General features: G+C 38.6%; 1 protein-coding gene and 2 long non-coding RNA genes across 4 annotated transcripts in view; 2 read left to right on the forward strand and 1 right to left on the reverse strand.

The window, feature by feature from the left end:
• The window catches only part of LOC100890033 (receptor-type tyrosine-protein phosphatase kappa), a 49,846-nt gene that overhangs the window by 22,439 nt on the left and 4,797 nt on the right, over positions 1–22,610 (reverse strand). Inside the window, exons 3-15 of the mRNA XM_030996610.1 lie at positions 22,034–22,162; positions 20,143–20,439; positions 19,065–19,370; positions 9,814–9,884; positions 8,994–9,225; positions 8,391–8,629; positions 7,028–7,097; positions 6,194–6,293; positions 4,121–4,170; positions 2,704–3,224; positions 1,928–2,015; positions 1,038–1,114; positions 358–394 (exon numbers count right to left, since the gene is read on the reverse strand). Coding sequence (XP_030852470.1) covers positions 358–394; positions 1,038–1,114; positions 1,928–2,015; positions 2,704–3,224; positions 4,121–4,170; positions 6,194–6,293; positions 7,028–7,097; positions 8,391–8,629; positions 8,994–9,225; positions 9,814–9,884; positions 19,065–19,370; positions 20,143–20,439; positions 22,034–22,162 — 2,217 coding nt within the window. The remainder of the gene's footprint in view (positions 1–357; positions 395–1,037; positions 1,115–1,927; positions 2,016–2,703; positions 3,225–4,120; positions 4,171–6,193; positions 6,294–7,027; positions 7,098–8,390; positions 8,630–8,993; positions 9,226–9,813; positions 9,885–19,064; positions 19,371–20,142; positions 20,440–22,033; positions 22,163–22,610) is intronic.
• LOC105446331 lies at positions 10,223–11,600 on the forward strand. Its single transcript, XR_004066108.1, has 2 exons — positions 10,223–10,513; positions 11,094–11,600. It is a non-coding gene; the product is annotated as an uncharacterized LOC105446331 (long non-coding RNA).
• LOC115928610 lies at positions 15,118–17,742 on the forward strand. Of its 2 annotated transcripts, XR_004066110.1 has the most exons (3): positions 15,118–16,446; positions 17,027–17,174; positions 17,668–17,742. It is a non-coding gene; the product is annotated as an uncharacterized LOC115928610 (long non-coding RNA). The 2 variants fall into 2 exon arrangements; XR_004066109.1 differs by lacking the exon at positions 17,668–17,742 and having other exon boundaries at positions 17,027–17,533.

Here is a 22,610-nt window from a genome sequence, read left to right on the forward strand (position 1 = left end):
TGTTAATAGTACAGTGACATTAATGTTGAAGAAAATTTATTGGTAAAATGTAATCCTACATCTTTATTAAAAACAAACATGAATCAAACAAAACAATAAGAAACTTGTACTTCTGTCATAACAAATAACTGATAGAATCACAATAATAATGATACAACTCAAATATTTGACAAAAAAGAAGACCCCAATTTTGGTTATATTTAACAAAGATTATAAACAACCTTTTGCATATCACAAAGTACAATACACTCAGTATAGCAAGGAGGTCAAATTTAGAATGTACTGTCCATGTACTCACGATTATTAGTGAATTATGCAATATTGATTATTACTTAATATTAAAAAAACAATTTTTACCCTGTGATGCGATGAATGCCTTTTCTCCCTTGAAGTCCTAAGGTAGAAAAAAAGTGGGCATATCGATTATATACATGTAAATGCACTTTCCTATTAAACTTTTTTTTGAAGATCGGACATATAGTTACAAAGTCATGTGATCTTTTGTCTTTGCATGTCAACCTGAAAATTGCTCATTTTTGTGATTTGTGTACAAAACATATGAAAATATCATTTTTTCTAAAAAGAGATAAAACATTGGTTATTTGGTCTTGTTTAAAGTTTAGGTGTTTATTTTGGGGTCAAAATAGTTGAAGTGTAGTTAGAAATAAAATAAAACAACAAAAACAATAAAAAACATAATCAATTATCAAAACAAGAGATAACATAACAATTAACCTGACTCTTCCAATTTTTGTTGTTGTATTATTATTCCATATGGTCTAAAGAATATATGTAGTGAAAAAGAATGCTTAAATATGAATAATATTACCATAAATATGCCAATGAGTGAATTTTTCGAAAAAAATGAAATTACCATAGTATTCTATACACTTCACTTGACATGCATGCACATTTCCGCAGCGATCGGCTGTAAAACGGCTGAGATCTTAGGGGGTTGACCCCCCCCCCCTCCAATAAAAATCTAGTCTGAAATAACCCAGTTAAAATAGGGTTAACTGAATTTGGTATGTACTTACGCTGAGATAGTTAGCATTGAAGTAGTCAGAGTGGGGATCTCCATCAACTTTCTCAAGCACAACACGAGAATGATCATCTGAAATAGCCATTGGAAAAGACAGATATATTCAGATGAGGTGCAAGGCACAGAAAGGAAACAGATATATCCTTCAATTAACCCCTTCCACCGAATCCTATCCATAGACTTCAAATAAGAGTAGGTATTGTCCTTACTAAGACAAAAGTTGGTTCAAGCATTGTAAAGTCTTTTCCTGTTAAGCAAATTTCTACCTTGCATATTAACCATGGGATAAAGTTTTTAAGTGCATGATTTGACGGATGGAAGTCCACTAATGAGTATTGTGGTGTAAACTTGGAAGCTTGGAGATGGTTAAAATTTAACTACAATACCCCCCCCCCCCCCACACACACACACCCCTCTTCTCTCTCTCTCTCTCTCCATCTCTTTCTCTCTCTCTCTCTCTTTCTTCATACCCAATTATCTTTTCTCTATCTAGAGGCCAAAAAATAGAAATCAAATTACATAGTTGGCATGACATGCACTTCTTCAAAGTGTGATCTCAATACATGTACATATATCATGCTTTCTCTATTTTCGTCTATCTCTCTCTCTCTCTCTCTCTCTCCCTCCCTCCCTCCCTCCCTCCCTCCCTCCCTCCCTCCATCCCTCCCTCCCTCCCTCCCTCCCTCCCTCCCTCCCTCCCTCCCTCCATCCCTCCCTCCCTCCCTCCCTCCCTCCCTCCCTCCCTCCCTCCCTCCCTCCCTCCCTCCCTCCCTCCCTCCCTCCCTCCCTCCCTCCCTCCCTCCCTCCCTCCCTCCCTCCCTCCCTCCCTCTCTCTTCCCACCTCTCAACAGCTTACATCATACAACCTCAGCTCTGTGCACTCACATGCAATGATATTCCTGAAGCGATTCTTTGACTTGTTCTTCTCTTTGGAGGCGACTTCCCAGGGACTTTGTTGGTTGACGTTGAGAAGCTATGTCCATGTACAAATTAATAATTAGGAAATAAATAGTAAGGCATAACAAGATTACAAAAACACAAGTATACATATTCATACATGTACATGTATTTAATGACTGAATAGTTTGCCTGTGGCTCTCACATGCCAATCAAGTATTCTTCAGACAAACATGTATTCACTTAGACATGTATACATGTTAATGAATCGATTGCCTGGCCCCCAAGTGACAAAAAAGGTAAACAGAAATGTTGTAGAGTGAAAACTGATTAATAACACAAATACGATCTGAAATGTTAATTACATGAATGTACACGTACTGGCATGGCAAAATATCTTATTACTTTGACTTGACATGTAAGTTTAAAGCCAATCTGCAATAGTTTGGCCCGGGGGATTAAACCTCCCTACAAGGTCACTGACAGGTGGTTATCTCATTAAATCAGCTCTCAATTAACATAAGAAAAAGGGGATCATGGGGGACCAACAAGCACTGATTAAGCATTGTTTGCAATATAGAGGGCTCAAGTATAGCTATAAGTAGTGCAGTGATGCTTTAATTGAAATATATTAAAAGCTACAAACTTTATGTTAACTGTAAAACTAAATATATCTTCATACAATTAACTTTTTCTTCCTGAGGTGTGCTTCCTATATTCTGTATGTTTTTTCTACTTCTCAAGAGATGCACTGTTATACTCACATTGAACTCATGAGCCAGCTCATTGATGCTGCCATTCTTCTTGCTCTTGATGTATTCCTCAAGCTCCGTGGCCAGCACCACTCCTGGAACTGTCACGTTCTGGTAGATGTCTCCACTTACCGCCTCCTCCCTACCTCCTTTGTCTAGATTCTCCTGACTCTTAGATCGGTCTCTAGGCACTTTAACTGGCTTTTCCTCCTTCTTTCCCATTTCCTGCTTTCTGTTGACATCATCCAATGATGCGTTGCTTCCAGCCTTTTCTGTAGCATAGAGGGCGTAGGGCTTTGGCTGCGGTGGAGGCTTTGCTTTGGGTTCCGGTCTTTCTGGACGAACGACAGCGACAGGTTTGCCGTTGGTGTTTTGGGATTGAACCCTTGGTTGGATGGGTGGTTTAGAGGTCGGGACTGTCGCAGCAGGTGGAAGGTCAACTCCTTCATAGGTGTTCTCCTCATATGCCACTCCGTCATATGTGTTGTCTTGGAAACCAATCTCTTCATTACTGTATATGACAGCAGATGTACCTAAAATGGAATAAAAAGTCAATGAGAAAATATACTCACTAAAAAAAAGGATGTAAGATGTAAATGGGTTGCTTCTCCGATTTAAGCTAGTAACAAAAAATTCAAAAAAAATAGAGTCTCAGGTTCTTTTATAAGGTAGAGTACCACACATACATTGCACTTTGTATAATTGGGGGTAACATGATAAAAAATGAATCAAACAAAGTCCATGTATTGAGGAAACAAACTTAAATGGACGGGTGGTGATCGAAGCACTCTAATCAACAGGGCATTTGTAAGGAATTATTACATTTCTACAAGGTTTGTTCCCCCCGCCCCCCCCCCAAAAAAAAAAAAAAAAAAAAAAAAAGCACCCCCAAATACAAGAAATCTTAATCAGATTTTGCAATTTAAGTTTTTCATATGAATTGTTAAAATCAACTGATGATAAATCAGTGTACATAGGCTAAGAAGTTCCTCTTAAAATCATGTCTTACTACATGTACCTGTATGGGGAAATTAGTACATTTCAGTCTTCCAAGAAATACTATAAGAAATACCAAGAAATAGACAGATAGGACAAAATAGATGCAGATGCTTGGTTTTCTTAATAAAGTAGCTTAGCACAATGAAATGGCATGAAAAGACGTGTTCAAAACGCTATAAGGGTGTAAGAGTTAATAATTTTTGTGAAGTAAAATGCTTTTTTTTTACATACCTGAATGAAAGATTAGGTATCATCAAGCCTAATTGAGATAGTAAATGTACTAACCAGCTCCATATCTAAACCATGTGGGTCTACATCTGTGTGATACATTTATACTTTTCATCAATAATGCATTTTGTGTTCCGGATGCGTCTGTTTTTGTGCCACTTCGTTTCACTAATCTACCTATCAAGAAAAATGTTCAACTCACCACCCTGCTTATCAATAGCCTTGGTATCCTGACCTTCGTTGTTTCTTCGCCTATGAAAAACAAAGGTGTAAGATCATTCATTCATTAAAGACATCGTTTCACAATGTTAAATCTGAGATGCATGGCCCTACGTGTTATCAGTGTCTGTGATATGGTGTAATATTGAAGCCTTACAAAAATTGCGCTTCAAAATGATCAAGAAGTGCCTCAAAAAGTAAAAATCTTTGAGTGACTGGTTTTACCATCCTCGTTTTCCCCAATAGACTGTAGTGTAATGAAAACCATTAGGAAAACGCAAAATTTGATTTTGATTTCCAATCATAAATATCTTGATAATCAGACAGGCGATCGGCTTGTGAAAGTCATGGGGTTCGTGACTGACCTAAAGGTTTAAAGTTATCATTGAAGCATGAGCTAAATCCAGGATTTTGTTTCTGAATCTGAGACAAAGTTACCCAATCCCATTAAGGCAAATTATTATTATTATTATTTTTTATTTTATTTTTTTTTTTTGGGGGGGGGGGGTGGGGACCCTTGCCTAATCTCTAATTGACAAAATCAAATATTACATCTTGTTATAATTATGCCAAACTGTTACTGTACATAGACTGTATGAACATGTAGCTTTATACAGTTTGAGGAAGTGGGATGGGTCCTATAATGTGTTCCTGGGTATAAAAATAAAAGAAGAAAACAATACATTGTATGGTTAGTCTAAGAAGATTGCTCACATTTATGTCCCCAGACACATTGACACCCCCCCCCCCCCATGCTTTGTGTTGGTCCATTACAGTACAGTTAAATGTATTTAAAAAAGTGGTAGTCACTTCTGGGGTAATGGGGTGGGGGGAGGGGGGGGGGCAGGGATACATTTCTGAGTTGACTAGGGAGTAATTGTGTTAACAGCAGTTGTCCAGGGAAAGACTTTCTGGTGGTAATGATCCAATTTTGTTATTTTTTTGAACACTTTGCTTTCTTTCTTCACCTCTCTTCACAGTCGCCCATTTACCACCCATGCAATTTTGCACACTACAACAGGCACCAATTAATGGAAATGTCTTGATTAGCTCCAGAACAACCTTATTAACACGTAGAGGTGTTGTGGTCTAGTGGATAAGTCACCGGACTGTAGATCCAGGTTCAGGTTCAAATCCCAGCCCGACACTAACGTCCTTTGGCAAGAAGTTAATCTACATTTGCCACTCTCCACCCAGGTGCTAAATGGGTACCCGGTAGAATGTAAACATTAGTGTAGGTTGTTCAGCATGGTGAGCATCTGTAAAATGGCGCCGGGCTGGAATGCTCCCCAGGGAGTGGAGAATGTGCAAACATTGTGTGTAGGCAAGCCGGAATCCAATTAACCAGGTTAATAATATATCTGTAAAGCGCTTAGAGACATCGTCAATGTATTAAGCGCTATATAAACCCTGAATATTATTGTTAACACCAGTATTGAACTGGAAACAGTTAAAAATCTCAAATAAAATGTTGTGTGCTCTGCAAACCATATTAACCATGCAACAAAACCTTTAAAAATATAAGAGTCAATAAGTCAACACTTTTTTTTTTTAAATCAAGAATTAAGTCTCATCAGGAAGCACGTACCTTTCAGACTATCTGCACGCACATAAACATATATACCACATTTCCTGTATGATTACCAAGAAAACTTGAAAGAAAAAGGCTGGAAAATTGAGTTTCAGATTTCACTTACAATCAACATCCATTTCCATTTGGTTTCAAATTGAATGTCATAGTATGCAACGATTTTATTGACAAACAATTTCCAGCAAAGATTAAATTTTCTGTGTAAAGAGTCCTTTATGAACATAACCATAAAAAACATTGCAAAAGAAAATCACAGAGGGTGATAATAGTACCAGTACTCTGATATTATTCATTTCACAAATAAATTGGGTCATTTTGTAGTAATACCTTTTTGCAAATTACTCAAAAAGTGTAAGAAAGTTAGTCATTGTTTTTAGTATTTGTTTCATTTTTCATTTGGTGTCTGTTTACAGTGTGTTTCAACTATTTAAATGAACCTTGGGCAACGGTCTCCCTTTTACTTACCTTCTAAAGATGCCAAGGACGAGAATAATGACCAGGATGAAGATAAAGAGGGTACCGATGACACCCCCTACTATCGCTCCTACTGGAGAAGGAGAGCCACCTGCAGTGAAGCAAAATACATGAAATAAGACTCGTACAAAGTACCAATCAAATAACAAATCGTGTGGCTCCTGTAGTAAAGCCTATGGAGACTGAGAAATTTTAGTAGTTGCAAGATGTTCATACTTATTATTTTTTATTTTTTTGTTAAAAAAGTCATGTGTTGTGCAATTTCGAACAAAATTCACTTAAAATGATTGAATATATTTAAAGGGATCCGGTAACTTTGTCTTAGATCCTTTAAAAAATCTTTGATTTAGCTCATGCTGCAATGATAATTATAAACCTTTAGGTCAGTCAGGAACCCCATGACTTTTACAAGCCGATCGCCTGTCTGATTATCAAGATATTTATGATTGAAAATCAAAATCAAATTTTGCGTTTGCCAAACGGTTTTCATAACACCACAGTCTATTGGGGAAAACAAGTATGGTAAAACCGGTCACTCAAAAGGTTTTTTCATTTTTTGAAGTGCAATTTTGTTAGGGCTTCAATATTACACCATATCACAGACACTGATGACATGTAGGGCCGTGCATCTCAGATTTAACATTGTTAAACAATCCCTTTTAAGTACATGAAAGCAGGATTCAATTCTGCTTCATGTCACTCATTTCCTTTGGCGTCAATCTGTATTTTCAACCCCTGTTGAAGAAGCAACTTGAGCCAAAGGATATATCTCATGGAAAAGGTTATGGGTAAACACACAATTTATCAGCCTTATAATGCTCTTACCTGTTTGTATCGTCTTAGCATTCACAGGTTCTGACCAATTACTAGAACCGGCTCCATTAACAGTCTGTACCTATATAAGAAACACGGATATCATAACAAAAAGAATTCTATACATTTGACCTTTTTCTTGAAATTCTATCATCCAAGTCAGGGCACATCTCAGGTTACTTATCCAAAAGCAACTTGCTCTATTTATAATGTTTTCATGCCTCCACTACAAAGTAGTCAAGAGGCATTATGTTTTTGGGTTGTCTGTCCGTCCATCCATACGTACGTCCCGTTCTCGTGATCTCAAGAACCTATTGATGGATAACCGCCAAACTTAAGTCATGTAAGTATCTTGCAGAACCAATAACCTGAATAGATTTGGGGGTCATGAGGTCAAAGGTCAAAAGTCACAGGACTCATTTATTATGGGAAAATAGCTTGTGATTGCATTATTTTGAGTACTGATTGATGGATTGCCGACAAAATTGAGTCATGTATGTATCTTGCAGAGCCAATGGACTAATAAGATTTTGGGGCCATGAGGTGAAAGGTCACAGAGCTCATTAGTTAGGCAAATATAGCTTGTGATTGTGTTATCTCAAGAACAGATGAACAGATAAACTTGGGTCATGTTTCAGAGCCAATGAACTGATTAGATTGGGGGGGGGGGGTGGTTATGAGGTCAAAAGTCAAAGGTCATGGGGCTCATTATGTATGCAAAAATAGTTTGTGAACGCATTGTCAATAGAACCGACGGATGGATTATAATATCAAGTATGTATCTTGCAGAGCCAATGAACTCATCAGATTTTAGGGTCATGAGGTCAAAGATCAAGGGGTCATACATGTATATGAAAAACAGCTTGTAATCAAGATATTATGAAAACCTGTTATTACAATCAAATTTGAATTTCAAAAATTGCTTCTGTTTTGGTTTGCATCATTTTCAATGCACACAGTCGAAGATCCATCTAGATTTAATACTTTAACTCTTCTAAAAGACCATACCTTTGTGCCCTTTCAAGATGCATTTACAAGGACACAAAATTTGCTCTTTTATGTTCTATGAACAAAGGCCTCACAGTGTAGGTTCTAAAAAGCTCATATCCAGTCGTCCTTTTAGAGGCCAGGTGACGTCAAATCTCAGACAAAAGTGCTCAATCTCTGCGTGCATCCTTGCATTGTATGCTTAAGTTCATATAGAGGTATCCCCAATCATATTCTTTTGCTATACTACCAAGCAGTCTATAGCAAATTTTATGCCTGCAGTTTTGAGCAATCACAGGCCTAGAATAAAATTTGGAGTGGACTATTAGGCTATTATTATTATTATTATATACATACGTGTACATATCAATACATATAGATGTATTACCTGGACTGAGTAGTTTGTTGTTGCTATCAGGTCTACCACAGTATGTTCTCCTTCAAATGCACCGTTCAATACTTCCTCCATCTTATAGTCACCATCAACAACGGGATCAGTTTGCTGGTAGCGGATGATATACTTCTGGATGTTACCATTGGTGTTAGAGGGTAGAGGGGTAGACCAGAATACAGTGAAGGAGCTTGTAGTACTCCGCAGTATAGCCACATCGATAGGACTAGGTGCAACTGTGAAGGGAAAGCAGGAAGGTCTATATTAAAAAACTTGTAAACTCTTGCATGAGAGGGTGTAAATGTTCATGGATTGCAAATGCTTTCTTCTTCTTCCCCTCACCCCCCCCCCCCCCCCCCCCTCCCCCTCCTCCTCCTCCCCTCCCCTCCTCCTCCCCCTCCCCCTCCCCCTTCCCTCCCCCTCCCCCTCCCCCTCCCCCTCCCCCTCCCCCTCCCCCTCCCCCTCCCCCTCCCCCTCCCCCTTCTCCTCCTCCTCCTCCTCCTCCTCCGCCTCCTTGCACATATTTCACTATACATGTATCTATAGGAATAAGACTATTTCCTTTCAAAAATCCAAGATAACTAGCTGATGAAGCCTTACCTTCTTCAAGTGTTTTGCTGATAGTCTCACTGCTCCTTTCACTCTCCTTGTCTTTATTTGATGCAGTCAATTGAATGGTATAGTCCAGATAGGTTTCTAACCCTCTTATCACATAGGAGCTATTGTCACGAGAAACCAAGATAGAGTTTGAAGAAGTTGAACCAGAGGGAGCATAGTAGATCATATAATGGGTCACTCCACTCCTGCATTCTGCTGATTCTGAGGGGAGGTGCTGAAACATATCGGTACAAATATATGTTATATGCAGCACAACCACATAAAAGAAGTTACTTTCACACTAATACACAAAACTACAAGATGTTATCATATTTTGTCTACAATTTTTCACATCTATAAGGATGCTGCAATCAATATGATGGAGCATCCTGCAGAACACGAATCTCTTGACTACAAAACATTTCTTTATTTGCTCTGTGAAATAAAATTAAACTCCATTTGATTACACACTTTTAACTGGCAAACAGAGAAATTTGTACACCTTTTTTTAAATCCAAATTATTTTGTTTAGTCAAATGTTGAGAAGTAAAAAGGAATCCAGAATGCCAAAGGCATAATAGTGAAGTGAGTTTAATAATTAATGTTAATATTTGACATATCTCAGTTAAATATTAGATAAAATCAAGTGAAGCGTAGTCAAGGTAAAAGAGATATTTACCAGCTACATATTATAACAGTGTAGTTCTACCTCAATGTTATAAAATTGTGACTGAACAGTTATGCATTTTGTGCTCTGGAGGAGTCTTTCGATCCAACTACATTTCACGAAGCGACCAAAAACTATTCTTAAAACAGTTCATACCTCCCATGTCACCTCTAACTCTTTAGGGTTGATGGCTGAAACTTGTAGTCCAGTTGGAGAAGCACTTGGTTCTGAAGTTAAAAATTATATAGAAGATACTAGATGGCTTGGTCCTATAGAAGATGAATTAATAACATATACATGCAGGTCATGGTAAAACCCTACAAACATACCAGGTGTTAAATGGGTACCCGGTAGGATGCGAAAGCTAATGTGGTTAGATTGGCAAGTGTGCGCTTGTAAAAATGATGCCTGGCTGGAATGCTCCCCAGGGAGTGGAGAATGTGCATACATTGTGTGTGGGTAAGCCTGAATCCAATGACCGGGGTAATAATATATTTATCTGTAAAGCGCTTTGAGAGGGCCTCCGGTCCTGAAAAGCGCTATATAAGAACGAGCTACATGTATTATTATTGTGGGAATGTGGACTAGTTTATGTTTTATGTAGATCGCGGACTTGTCCGATTATGCAAATTAGTTCGCTACGCGTGTTGCACATGATTTTGCGGATGAATGATTTATTGTGTGATACGCCGCCCACGTTAATGTGTTAACATACATGTTAGTATTGAATCACATTCATGTCACGTTCAATTGCGGAGAGGACGTTGTTGCTGTGCCTGTAGCTGTGTATTACAGAGTCACGCGGTTTCCTTGTTTTAGCGAGGGTTTTGGTTCAACTGTTTGGCAGTATTTTCGAGTAAGTTATGCTTATTGAAATAGATATTTGGTTTAATCCTGTATCATAGTGAGTGATAATGCATAGTTTGAGGTGGATATAGATGTCTGTTTGAAGTAATTATGATGATAAGAATGCCTGTTTATGATGTTGAACAGAAGTTTTGGTTAGGGCATTAATTTGGTCATATTACGCTGTTTATAGATAAAATGTCAGAGACATTTGTGCTAAAATTGTTTTATGCAACATTTTCTTTCGTCATATTTCGGAAAAGATATTTTGAGGGATTGCAAAGATAATTTAAGGATTAATTTTCCCATTTTGTATTTCACACACATGTGAAGTAAAAATGTATCTTGACGTTGAGGGCAGTAAGATGTAAATAAGCTAGCAAGATGGCGGCGCCCATAGTTGATTCCTAGATGTGAGTTGATGATAGTTTTATACACCTTGGGTGTATGATATGAAGAATATTGTTGATATTTTCCTGTGGCGTTTATGTCTAGCTATTTACTATTAGCTGTAGATGATATGAGAATTTACATTAGTGTGATTTAGAGAGCAAATACTTGTAACTGTTATTGTTGTTACATTATTATAGGGGCAAGATCAGGACTTGCATGTTGCAGCTTCTGTTGCTGAGCTGAGCTGAGTTGATTGCTGGTAGTTTCTTGGTGTCTCCCTTTTCCCCTTCACTTCCTTCTCCACTGTAGTTGAGAGCTTCAGTGGTTTATTGCTGAAGACTTTGGGTATGTTTTAATGATATTCTGGTAAAGTTTGCAACAGACTTTGTGTAACTTTACTCAGTCTAATATTGCAGTGTGTTTAACAATTTATATGTATATTGATGTTATGGGACAATTTTATATTTGTTCCATCGTATTATAAATACTTACAGATAAGTACATGTATTCTTGTTTGTCTGATGCAAGTATGATGCTCTGATTACTGTTTGAGATTCTTACAGCTGATTTGATGTTTAGATATAATTATGTCATTCCAGTTAATGATTATAATATTTGATTTCAGTGATTTTACAAGAGAATCAAGATGAAACAGATTTGATTTGGAGATCAAGTTGTAATTACTTAATATGACATTTAATCAAGAGGATATACAATATCTCTGTTTAGTAATTACTTTGATTTATTTCATTGATATAATCATGTATTTGTGAAGATGACATTTGTAATTGTTTGAAATACTAAAACATGTTTTGTTTTATTATTCTGCCAATTGCAGGGTTTTTTCCCGTTTCTGCGTGCATGAATCACCGAGAATCAACGGTTTATGAATTAAAGCACCGGTTACGCTAACACACGTTTCCCGAGTTTCATTTATCGTCTCACACGTACTACGACAAATTGGCGACGAGGATGGGATGAAGTCAGCGCAGACAATGAGGGAAACCCCACGGTCTTGGATGAGCAACCCCACTGCGTGGTCTGAGAGGACCGGCCTAGACGATCTTCGCAGATAACCGAGCTTGCAGACAGCTCGGGTAGATAATCTTTGGTGGTGACTTACTGAGCATAGAACTTCGAACTTATGATTACTGCTCGGATAGATGGAAGAGCGGTATTGAGAATGAACTATCCACAAGGACCATAGACTGATAGAGACTGAATTGACTGGAACTGAGAATGTTTTTTTTTTTGGTTACCAACCAGGGTAACAAGGATTTGTTGTAAGTCCCAAGTGTTCAGTATTTAATACTGTAGATTCAGTTATATCTATTCAGTACATGTTTTGATAGTAGAGTAAGGTGTAACTTACCTGTTTTTCCCCTACTATACTTGTTACAGCCTTTGTAGCGATGGCTGAAACAGTGACAGAGATGTTGGAGACCCTGACTAGTGTTCTTCAAGGACTGAATGTGCAGAAGGCGCCACCGCCAGTGAAGTTGAGCAAGTTCAAGGGTTCACCACAGGTAGCTGGTGATTTGTCCTTGCAGGAGTGGCTGGAGAACTTTGACAGTTATTGTCGACACTACCAGCTTAAAGATGTTGCAAAGGCCCAGTCCTTAGTGGATCATTTGGGAGGAGTGGCCAAGGAGGAAGTTTTGTGCAGGGAAGAGAGAATCCTCAAGGACTTTGACCAGCTTGTTGCTGTGCTACGATCATTGTTTGGTGCAGTGGACACTGTTCAGTCATTAACGGCTGAATTCCATAGTAGGAGGCAGCATGGTGGTGAGACACTCGCCGATTATAGTAGGATTTTAATGCGAATCTACACGAGGATGGAGAAAGCTGCATCGAGCAGTGATGAGAAGCAAGCTTTGACTCAACTTAGAGACACATCCTTGAAGGAGAGATTTGTCACAGGTAGCAGCCAGGTGTGGATGCAACGAGAGCTGCGCAGAATGGAGCTGGCAGCGAAGGGCAAGACCTTCTTACAGTTGAGGGAGGATGTGCTGGAATTCTTCAGGGGTCAAGAGACCAAGGCGATTCCAGTTAAGGAAGTGAGTAGCTCTGTCGATGTTCATGTGGCAACTACCAAGAATGCAGATGCTGAGTGGAAGGGTGAGATGAATTCCCTTAAGGAAGATGTGGCATCACTCAGAAGGTGTGTGGAAGCCTTGGTGGATAGCAAGGTGAATGCTGGAAGAGCTCCACAGAAGAAGAATCGATGTTTCAACTGTGGTAAGACAGGGCACATGAGGAATGAGTGCGAGGAGGAGACGTTGTGTTTCACCTGTAAAGGGCGAGGACACATTAGCCGGCAGTGTCCACAGAAGTTACAGTCGATTACCCAGCCTCCTTCACCAACGATGGCATCTCCTCAGCCTGGAGCAAAGAGAGGGACGATGGATACACGTCATCAGGTTCCATCAGAGTTTGCTAAGCGCTTTGTGGCACCATGTCCGAAAGGAACAGTCCATATCGCGGGATTAGATATTGGATGTATTTTTGATTCTGGAGCAGAGGCTTCCATTATTCCAGCATCAGTGTATCATCGATGTTTGAAGGAGAGGCTGGGAGGACCTCAGCAGGAGCCAGGAGTTTTTCTCAATGTTGTAGGCGTTGGTGAAATTGAAGTGCCTATAGAGGGTTTTGTTGAAGTTCCCATCAAGGTCAGAGGGCAGTCACTACAAGGAGGATTCCTGGTAGTAGTTGACAGAGAATGCAGTGGCACTGCATCGGAGTATCCTATTCTACTAGGTTGTAACATTTTGCAGAATTTGGATGGATATGACATCGAATTTGGTTTTCGATCTAAGGCACCCACAACCATGGAGAGCAACGGTTGCCCATCACCAGTAAGGACAGGAAGATTGGAGGTATTCCCTCCCTATACAGTTAGAAGGGTGATGTGCCATGTGGAGAGGAACACCATTACGCCAGGAGCTGAGATCTTGGTGAGAGAGTCAGATGAGGAGCCAAGTTCGACGCTGAGTGCAGTTGAAGGTTGTCAGCAGTTGAAGGGGGATGATGTTGAATTGTTTATGTCCAACACATCTGGACAAGAGGTTCATCTACCGCCTGACACCCGTGTTGCCGAAGCTCTGGCTGTGAAAAGAACAGGACAACTCTACTTAGATCTGCACGATGAACAGTTAAGAGTATCAATGTGTGATGTCGTGATAGAGGGAGTCGACTCACCAGTGAGGATGTCTCCGGAGTCGGTAGAGGCTGTTTCCTGTCTTCCGCCAGGTGTGAAGTTGGAAGGTCTAACAGAGGATCAAACAGAGAAAGTGAGAGAACTTCTTCAGAAGCATGCTGATGTTTTTTCTGCAGGTGCATTTGATCTTGGGGAGTGCAATGTGGTACCTCATCACATTCAGCTGGTAGATGGACCAACAGTTAGACTTCCATACAGGCGTATCCCTCCAGCTTTGATTCCTGAGGTTAAGCAGATGTTGCAAGAGATGGTGGAACGGGGGATAATTCGCCCATCCAAGAGCCCGTTCGCCAGTCCGATTGTCTTGATGAAGAAAAAGAATGGATCTTTGAGACTATGTATAGATTATAGGAAGGTCAATGCTCGCACGGTGAAGGATTCTTTTCCGTTGCCCAGAATAGAGGAGACCCTGGATGCACTTCGAGATGCGAAGTACTTCTCAACACTAGATCTGGCACATGGAAATGGCCAGTGTGAACGGTTCAACAAGACGCTGTGTGGATTGCTGAGATCGCTGGATCCTAGAGATAGGAATAGATGGCCTGAGTTAATCCAGCATGTGGTATATGTGTACAATTCTACACCGCACAGGATAACGAGAGTGACTCCACATTTTCTAATGTTCGGTCGCAGACCTACGTTGCCAGTGGATCATTTGATAAACAGTCTCCATTCTGATTGTACGGATGATTATGCTCAAGCACAGCAGAGATTGATGGAGAGAGCCTACAAGATAGTTTGTGATAGACAGAGAGAAGCAGCAAAGAAAGAGGAAGAGAGACAGGCCAAAGGAAGAGGTGATTTGTCTACCCTGGAAGTTGGAGAGAGAGTGTTGCTCAAGAACGAGGCATTTACAGGGAGGCACAAATTACACGACAAGTTTGACGAGAAACCCTTCATCATTTTAGCCAAGAACGAGGAGGGTGATTTATATAACATTCAACCTGCCCTTGGAGGGGTTACCAAGTGGGTAAATAGACGCAGAATTATTGCAGACCCTCGTCAGGAAAATGATGGCCTTGATGGTATTTTACCCTACCCAGATGTAGCAGAGCTTGGGCGTGGTATTAACATTGGAAATGACGTTATCCATCAAAGTAGTGATGATGACGACGACGACGACGATGAGGAGGATGATCATGAGAACGGTTACACTCTTTCATGGAAGGAGTTACCTCATCACGTTATTGACGCAGGTGTGACGGAGCCCAGACGATCAAGTAGAATTAACAAAGGAGTGAATCCTAATCCTGGTCGACTGCCGATGTCGGCGATCACCGGATTACCCCCCTGATGGAGTTAAGTGATGTGCGCATCGAAAGCGGCGAAGAGGAACCGTTTAGTTGCATCAGTTGGGAAGGGATATATATATATATATTTTCGACAATTTTTTAGATAGAGTATTTCAGCATGAAATAAGCGGGGAAGATTGCCTGGATATTCATGATTTTCTTTGTTTTTGTTCTAAAAAAAAAAAAAGAAAAGAGGGAAAAGAATAGGCTACAAACAGAATTTGTTTAGGAACTTGTATTTGAAGGAGAATTAGGAAATTCAAGTCTTATAAGTGGCATAAATATATGTTATGTATAACAAGGCTTCAACAGTTTTTGATAAGGCAAGCTAAATGATGTTGACTTATTTTTATGTAAATAGTTCAGATTGGCTTGTTATGCAGGAAATAAGGTTTATATTTTCGTCATTGGAGCCAGATTAGTATGCAGTGATCTCATTTGATAGCACTCATTGGAGATTTGTATACTATAGTTGGTATACAGTAGTGAGGTGTATAGAAAGGATTTTTTTTTTTTAATCATACTGTTGTACATTATGATTAAGGATATATTTGATGTTGAAGAAAGGAAAAAAAGAAATTGTGTATAGTCTATAGGATAATGTTCTTTTTGTGTTACAGAAAAGATATTACAGTATAATGGTCTATAGGTTCTTTTTCAATTGAAGTTTGATTGAATGTTTATCGATGAGGAATTTTATGTTACATAGGTACACATTGGCGCTTTCGGGACGAAAGCTGTTTAAGCGGGGAAACTGTGGGAATGTGGACTAGTTTATGTTTTATGTAGATCGCGGACTTGTCCGATTATGCAAATTAGTTCGCTACGCGTGTTGCACATGATTTTGCGGATGAATGATTTATTGTGTAATACGCCGCCCACGTTAATGTGTTAACATACATATTAGTATTGAATCACATTCATGTCACGTTCAATTGCGGAGAGGACGTTGTTGCTGTGCCTGTAGCTGTGTATTACAGAGTCACGCGGTTTCCTTGTTTTAGCGAGGGTTTTGGTTCAACTGTTTGGCAGTATTTTCGAGTAAGTTATGCTTATTGAAATAGATATTTGGTTTAATCCTGTATCATAGTGAGTGATAATGCATAGTTTGAGGTGGATATAGATGTCTGTTTGAAGTAATTATGATGATAAGAATGCCTGTTTATGATGTTGAACAGAAGTTTTGGTTAGGGCATTAATTTGGTCATATTACGCTGTTTATAGATAAAATGTCAGAGACATTTGTGCTAAAATTGTTTTATGCAACATTTTCTTTCGTCATATTTCGGAAAAGATATTTTGAGGGATTGCAAAGATAATTTAAGGATTAATTTTCCCATTTTGTATTTCACACACATGTGAAGTAAAAATGTATCTTGACGTTGAGGGCAGTAAGATGTAAATAAGCTAGCAAGATGGCGGCGCCCATAGTTGATTCCTAGATGTGAGTTGATGATAGTTTTATACACCTTGGGTGTATGATATGAAGAATATTGTTGATATTTTCCTGTGGCGTTTATGTCTAGCTATTTACTATTAGCTGTAGATGATATGAGAATTTACATTAGTGTGATTTAGAGAGCAAATACTTGTAACTGTTATTGTTGTTACATTATTATAGGGGCAAGATCAGGACTTGCATGTTGCAGCTTCTGTTGCTGAGCTGAGCTGAGTTGATTGCTGGTAGTTTCTTGGTGTCTCCCTTTTCCCCTTCACTTCCTTCTCCACTGTAGTTGAGAGCTTCAGTGGTTTATTGCTGAAGACTTTGGGTATGTTTTAATGATATTCTGGTAAAGTTTGCAACAGACTTTGTGTAACTTTACTCAGTCTAATATTGCAGTGTGTTTAACAATTTATATGTATATTGATGTTATGGGACAATTTTATATTTGTTCCATCGTATTATAAATACTTACAGATAAGTACATGTATTCTTGTTTGTCTGATGCAAGTATGATGCTCTGATTACTGTTTGAGATTCTTACAGCTGATTTGATGTTTAGATATAATTATGTCATTCCAGTTAATGATTATAATATTTGATTTCAGTGATTTTACAAGAGAATCAAGATGAAACAGATTTGATTTGGAGATCAAGTTGTAATTACTTAATATGACATTTAATCAAGAGGATATACAATATCTCTGTTTAGTAATTACTTTGATTTATTTCATTGATATAATCATGTATTTGTGAAGATGACATTTGTAATTGTTTGAAATACTAAAACATGTTTTGTTTTATTATTCTGCCAATTGCAGGGTTTTTTTTCCGTTTCTGCGTGCATGAATCACCGAGAATCAACGGTTTATGAATTAAAGCACCGGTTACGCTAACACACGTTTCCCGAGTTTCATTTATCGTCTCACACGTACTACGACATTATTATTATTATACGCTCCAACAAGTACTCTTTATGTGGTTTTAAATCAAATATTTATTCAGAGTGAAACATATAACTACCATTGGGAAAAACACAGTAAGGGTACTATAAACATTTTTGGGGGAAATGCATGCTTTGTAGAAGAAATTTTCTTTGTCACAATTTAGAAAGATAAAAACTTTTTTTTTAAATTAAAAAACAGAATGTATGGGATGGAAAATACAAATATTTCTTTGTACAGATTTTACTCAAAAAACAAGATAATTCAAAGATTTCAATGGAAAGTGCATTCAATCAATAACTAGATGGAACTTCGACTGCGCGCAGTCGAAAATGATGCCTCCGTTATAGAGCAATTTTACAAACCAAAACAGAAGAAATTTTTCGAATTCAAGTTCAATTGTAATCCATTAACAGGTTCTCAGAATATCGTGATTACAAGCACTTTCTCATATACATATATGACCCTTTGATCTTTGACCTCATGACCCTAAAATCTACTCAGTTTATTGGCTCTGCAAGATGTCCTGAGTTAAATAGTAATCCATCTGTCAGTTCTAATGAGAATGCGTTCACAAGCTATTTTCGCAAACATAATGAGCCCATGACCTTTGACCTTTGACCTTATGAACCAAGAATCTACTCAGTTCATCAATTATGCACGTACCATACATGACCTAAGTTTGGCAGCAATCCTTCAATCAGTTCTTGAGATAACGCGATCAGGAGCTGTTTTTTGCATACATAATGAGCCCTGTGACCTTTACCTTTAACCTCGTGACCCCAAAATCTAATCAGTTCATTGGCTCTGCAAGATACATACATGACCCAAGTTTGGCAGGAATCTATCAATCGGTTCTTCAGATAACGCGATCACGAGCTGTTTTTGCATACATAATGAGCCCTGTGACCTTTGACCTCGTGACCCCAAAATCTAAACAGTTCATCGGCTCTGCAAGATATATACATGACCAAAGTTTGGCAGGAATCCATCAATCGGTTCTTCAGATAACGCGATCACGAGAACGGGACGTACGTACAGACGGTACGTACAGACGTCCGTACGTACCGTCCGTCCGTACGGACGGACGGACGGACGGACGGACAACCCGAAAACATAATGCCTCCGGCTACTTCGTAACGGAGGCATAAAAAGTGCATAAATACCCCAAATGTATATGTAAATGTACAAAGCACTTACTAATGCAAAAACAATGTACCTGTAAAAAAATGTTTGATTTTTTTTCTTTTTTTTCCCTCCTGAGTATAACTTACTTCTACAGAGAGTTATTGTTTCGCTCCTAGGAGACTCTGGTCCTGTTCCACCCGTTCCTTCCCTCACTGCTGCCACACGAAACCTGTATTCTGTGTCGGGTGTCAGGTTGATAACAAAGGCTGATGTTGTGGGTTGCTCTACTCTCTGATCCGTTACCCAGTCACCATCCTTCTTTACAAAGACATCATATCCTACCAGAGGAGGATCACCTATGTCATCTTCTTCAGACCATGCATTCCATCGAAGATCTACTGTAGTTGAGGTAGTACTCACTATCACTGGTGCTATATCAATGACTGGCAGAACTGAAGAAAAACAAAAAGAGACAATAACATTTAATTTAATTTATTGAAATACCAGTCAAAACCAATGACACACCTATACTCTAAGTTCTTCCATAAAGTCAAAATTACACATGAACTATACTGACATCTTACAGAACTGCAAAAGTATCATGTGGAGAATGCAGCTAGCCTGAATCCGATGACAGGGGTAATAATTAGTGCATACCGGTAGATACATTGTAGATGAATCAAGTACTATAAACCCAGAATATTATCATTATTATTTATTGAAATATAAAGTTCATTAATTAATTCACATGTAGCCAATGGGCTTATGTACGGGTCAATTTGCATGATGCGACTTGCATGTACAAACAACTGTATCAATATAGGAACAGACATTCCTTGTTAATATCAATAGATAGCAGTTTATTGTTGTTGTTGTTACAGCTGTTGTGACTGTTGCTGCTGATGAAAAGGTTGTTTTTGTTGTGGCTGTTGTAGTTGTGCTGCTGGTTTGTGGTGTAGTTGTGGTTGTCATTGTTGTTGTAACAGTTCCTGTTGATGGTGGCAGTGTTGTGGTTGTTATTACACTGAGAGGGAAGGCATGTGCCAGCCTCTTCTTTTGACATGAAATTTCAGAAAAACCTCCAACAACATATAACTGATGCAATCCCCTGTAACCCGGTGAGAATGATTCTGCATCTAAAGAAAGTGATATCATGCTTCTTATTAAACAGGTATATCTCACAGATATACATTAGAGTAAACTGAGGTCATGCAGTTTGCTCACCATAGGTTGGGTTGGTAGTAGGCGTAATGGGATAGCCTCTGTTTTCAACAGTAAGACTGCACTCATATCCCCCATCATCTTCCTGTGGATACACACTATCAAGATCAAAGACAACAGCTCGTTCTGACCCTGAGACAGTGCTAGATCTCATGGTGATTCCTGTTGTGTTATAGGTGCTTCCAGTACGTCTGTAAAGATTAACTGAGGATGCATCGGGAGGTGGGATACCCTCAACATAACATGTGAAGTTAGATGGTTGGTATGGGTTCACTCTCACTGGAACCAATCTGGATATTCCTGCCAAAAACCAAGACAAAAATAAGAAAGAACATTAAATCATAAACACAATTTTATACATAAAATCTGCTTGCTTTATGTATTTAACTTACAATTAAGTTACAATACATATAGTAAACAAATCCTACATGAACTTTATAGAACATTGACCAATCGTAATATTAAAAAATAAAAGAATGGATTCGTTTGTATTAGAAAGAATGACCAATATAATCTTAATATTCCTGTCAAAAACCAAACAAAAATACAAAACATCAAATACAAATATATACATGTCTGCAGCATTAGAAGATTGCAACCCAGTCACTTCATTGTATTAGTATTTCTATCAAGAACTATATAAGCAAGATCATTAAAAAACTACCACAAATAAACTTGTAGGCCTACTTGTTCATGCAGGTGTACCTAAACAAGGGAAGTTCTTTAAATCTGATTACTTTGTCCAAAATGTAATTGCTTAATGTATATCAATGCAATACTCCTGGTATGCAAATCATACATGCTTCGTGAAACCACTGACTTTTATCAATCATGTCTATCCACTTGAGAAAATAACTTTTGTACTACGTACAGTCAAGCCTTTATTAGCAACCACCTGTCTATAAGGAACACTTCTCCATAAGGACCACTGAAAATTCCCCTGTGAGATTCCATGTAGTCAAGAACCTGGGCACTAGGACCACCTGCGGCCATTCATTTTACTTCCGCTGGCCACCGAAAATGCCCACACAACAGCCAGGGCCAGCCATGTAGCGACCAGCAAATTTTATTCACTCGCTCTGCTGTATACGGCTCGCATAGCGGCAGCCTATGAAGCTAGATCTAACGGTCATTTACACACTAAAATCTATTCAACCCCAAGTTTTTTTTTATCAAAACATGTAATTACCGAACAGGAAATGCACATTTTTATTAAAGGGCCTATTGCCTATTGAAAACATTACAAGACAGCATCATTGTCATGAATTTTGCGATCGATGCCTCACTTGTTAGCGCACTGGGCGGCCTGCGTGAGGCCTGGTGAGTGGGCGGCACGCTGTCTGTCAAACAATTATTCAGGCTCTTTCTTTTTTATTTCTTTTAAATAATTTTTGATATATGACTATAAGAATAACAACATCCAAGACAATTTTAAACAAATAAAAAGAAAAAAAAATTGTATTTTGATATTGTCTAAAAACCGTACCACTCAATGTTTATTCAATTTTTAAACACCAACAAAGAAACTTGTGTTGTTAGGTTTATCTATCGGCTTAACCTGTCTACAAGGACCACCTGTCTACAAATTTTTGTGTTTCCCTTGGGCAGTCGCTATACACAGGTTGGACTGTACAAAGATTACCCAAGATTACGGTAACTGATAATCATTTGGAGGGGGGAAAAGGTGGGGGTTTTTTTACAGTAAACTTCCGCTTACTGCCTGTATAATGTAGGAGAAACTTCATTAAAATATAAATTGGACTTTATACAGAACAAACAGTACAAAATATGTTTGAACTATGCTCAAGTGTGAAACAAACAAGAATAATAGTAATAATAATAATGGCTGAACAAGGAAACAAAAGAGAATACAATATATGTTGGGTATAATTACTTTGACAGTAAGGTTCAATCCAGGTATCAAGGCACCGTCCATTACACAGACCTCTCTGCTTCTCACAAGCCGCTGGATCACAATGACATTGCTGAAGACAATCCAAACCAAAGGTACCCCCTTCACACTCTGAAAAAAATAAAACAAAAGTCATCTTTGTTGGAAACATCTGGTCAAAGATTATTATAGAATACTAATTAGGCAAAGATAACTTTGGCTGGGATCTACTGGAAAATGATAGGGTTGTAGACACAACAATCAAATCATTGTAATCAGGTGAAATAATTAGCTTTTCTTCTGGATCATGTCTTTGCGAGTATGTGTAACTAAAGCTACGGTCACAAAGGTTCGTACGAACGATAATTTCGTACGAATCTCCCTGTCTTTCCATTGTCTTTCCGAATTTCCATTGTCTGAAAATCGTTCGTACGGCATTCGTAGCAGTTCGTAATGGCATTTGTGACCGAGGCTTTAGGTCCAGGACTACTAGAAATTGTTGCAGCCAGTGATTTATTGATCATCTGTAGATCTGCTGTTCTCTTGGTTATCACTGGTTCTAACTCTTCCCTTTAAAGCC

Source organism: Strongylocentrotus purpuratus, unplaced genomic scaffold (genome assembly GCF_000002235.5).
Source record: "Strongylocentrotus purpuratus isolate Spur 01 unplaced genomic scaffold, Spur_5.0 spur5_scaffold_3, whole genome shotgun sequence".
In the NCBI taxonomy this organism is placed as follows: Eukaryota; Metazoa; Echinodermata; class Echinoidea; order Camarodonta; family Strongylocentrotidae; genus Strongylocentrotus; species Strongylocentrotus purpuratus.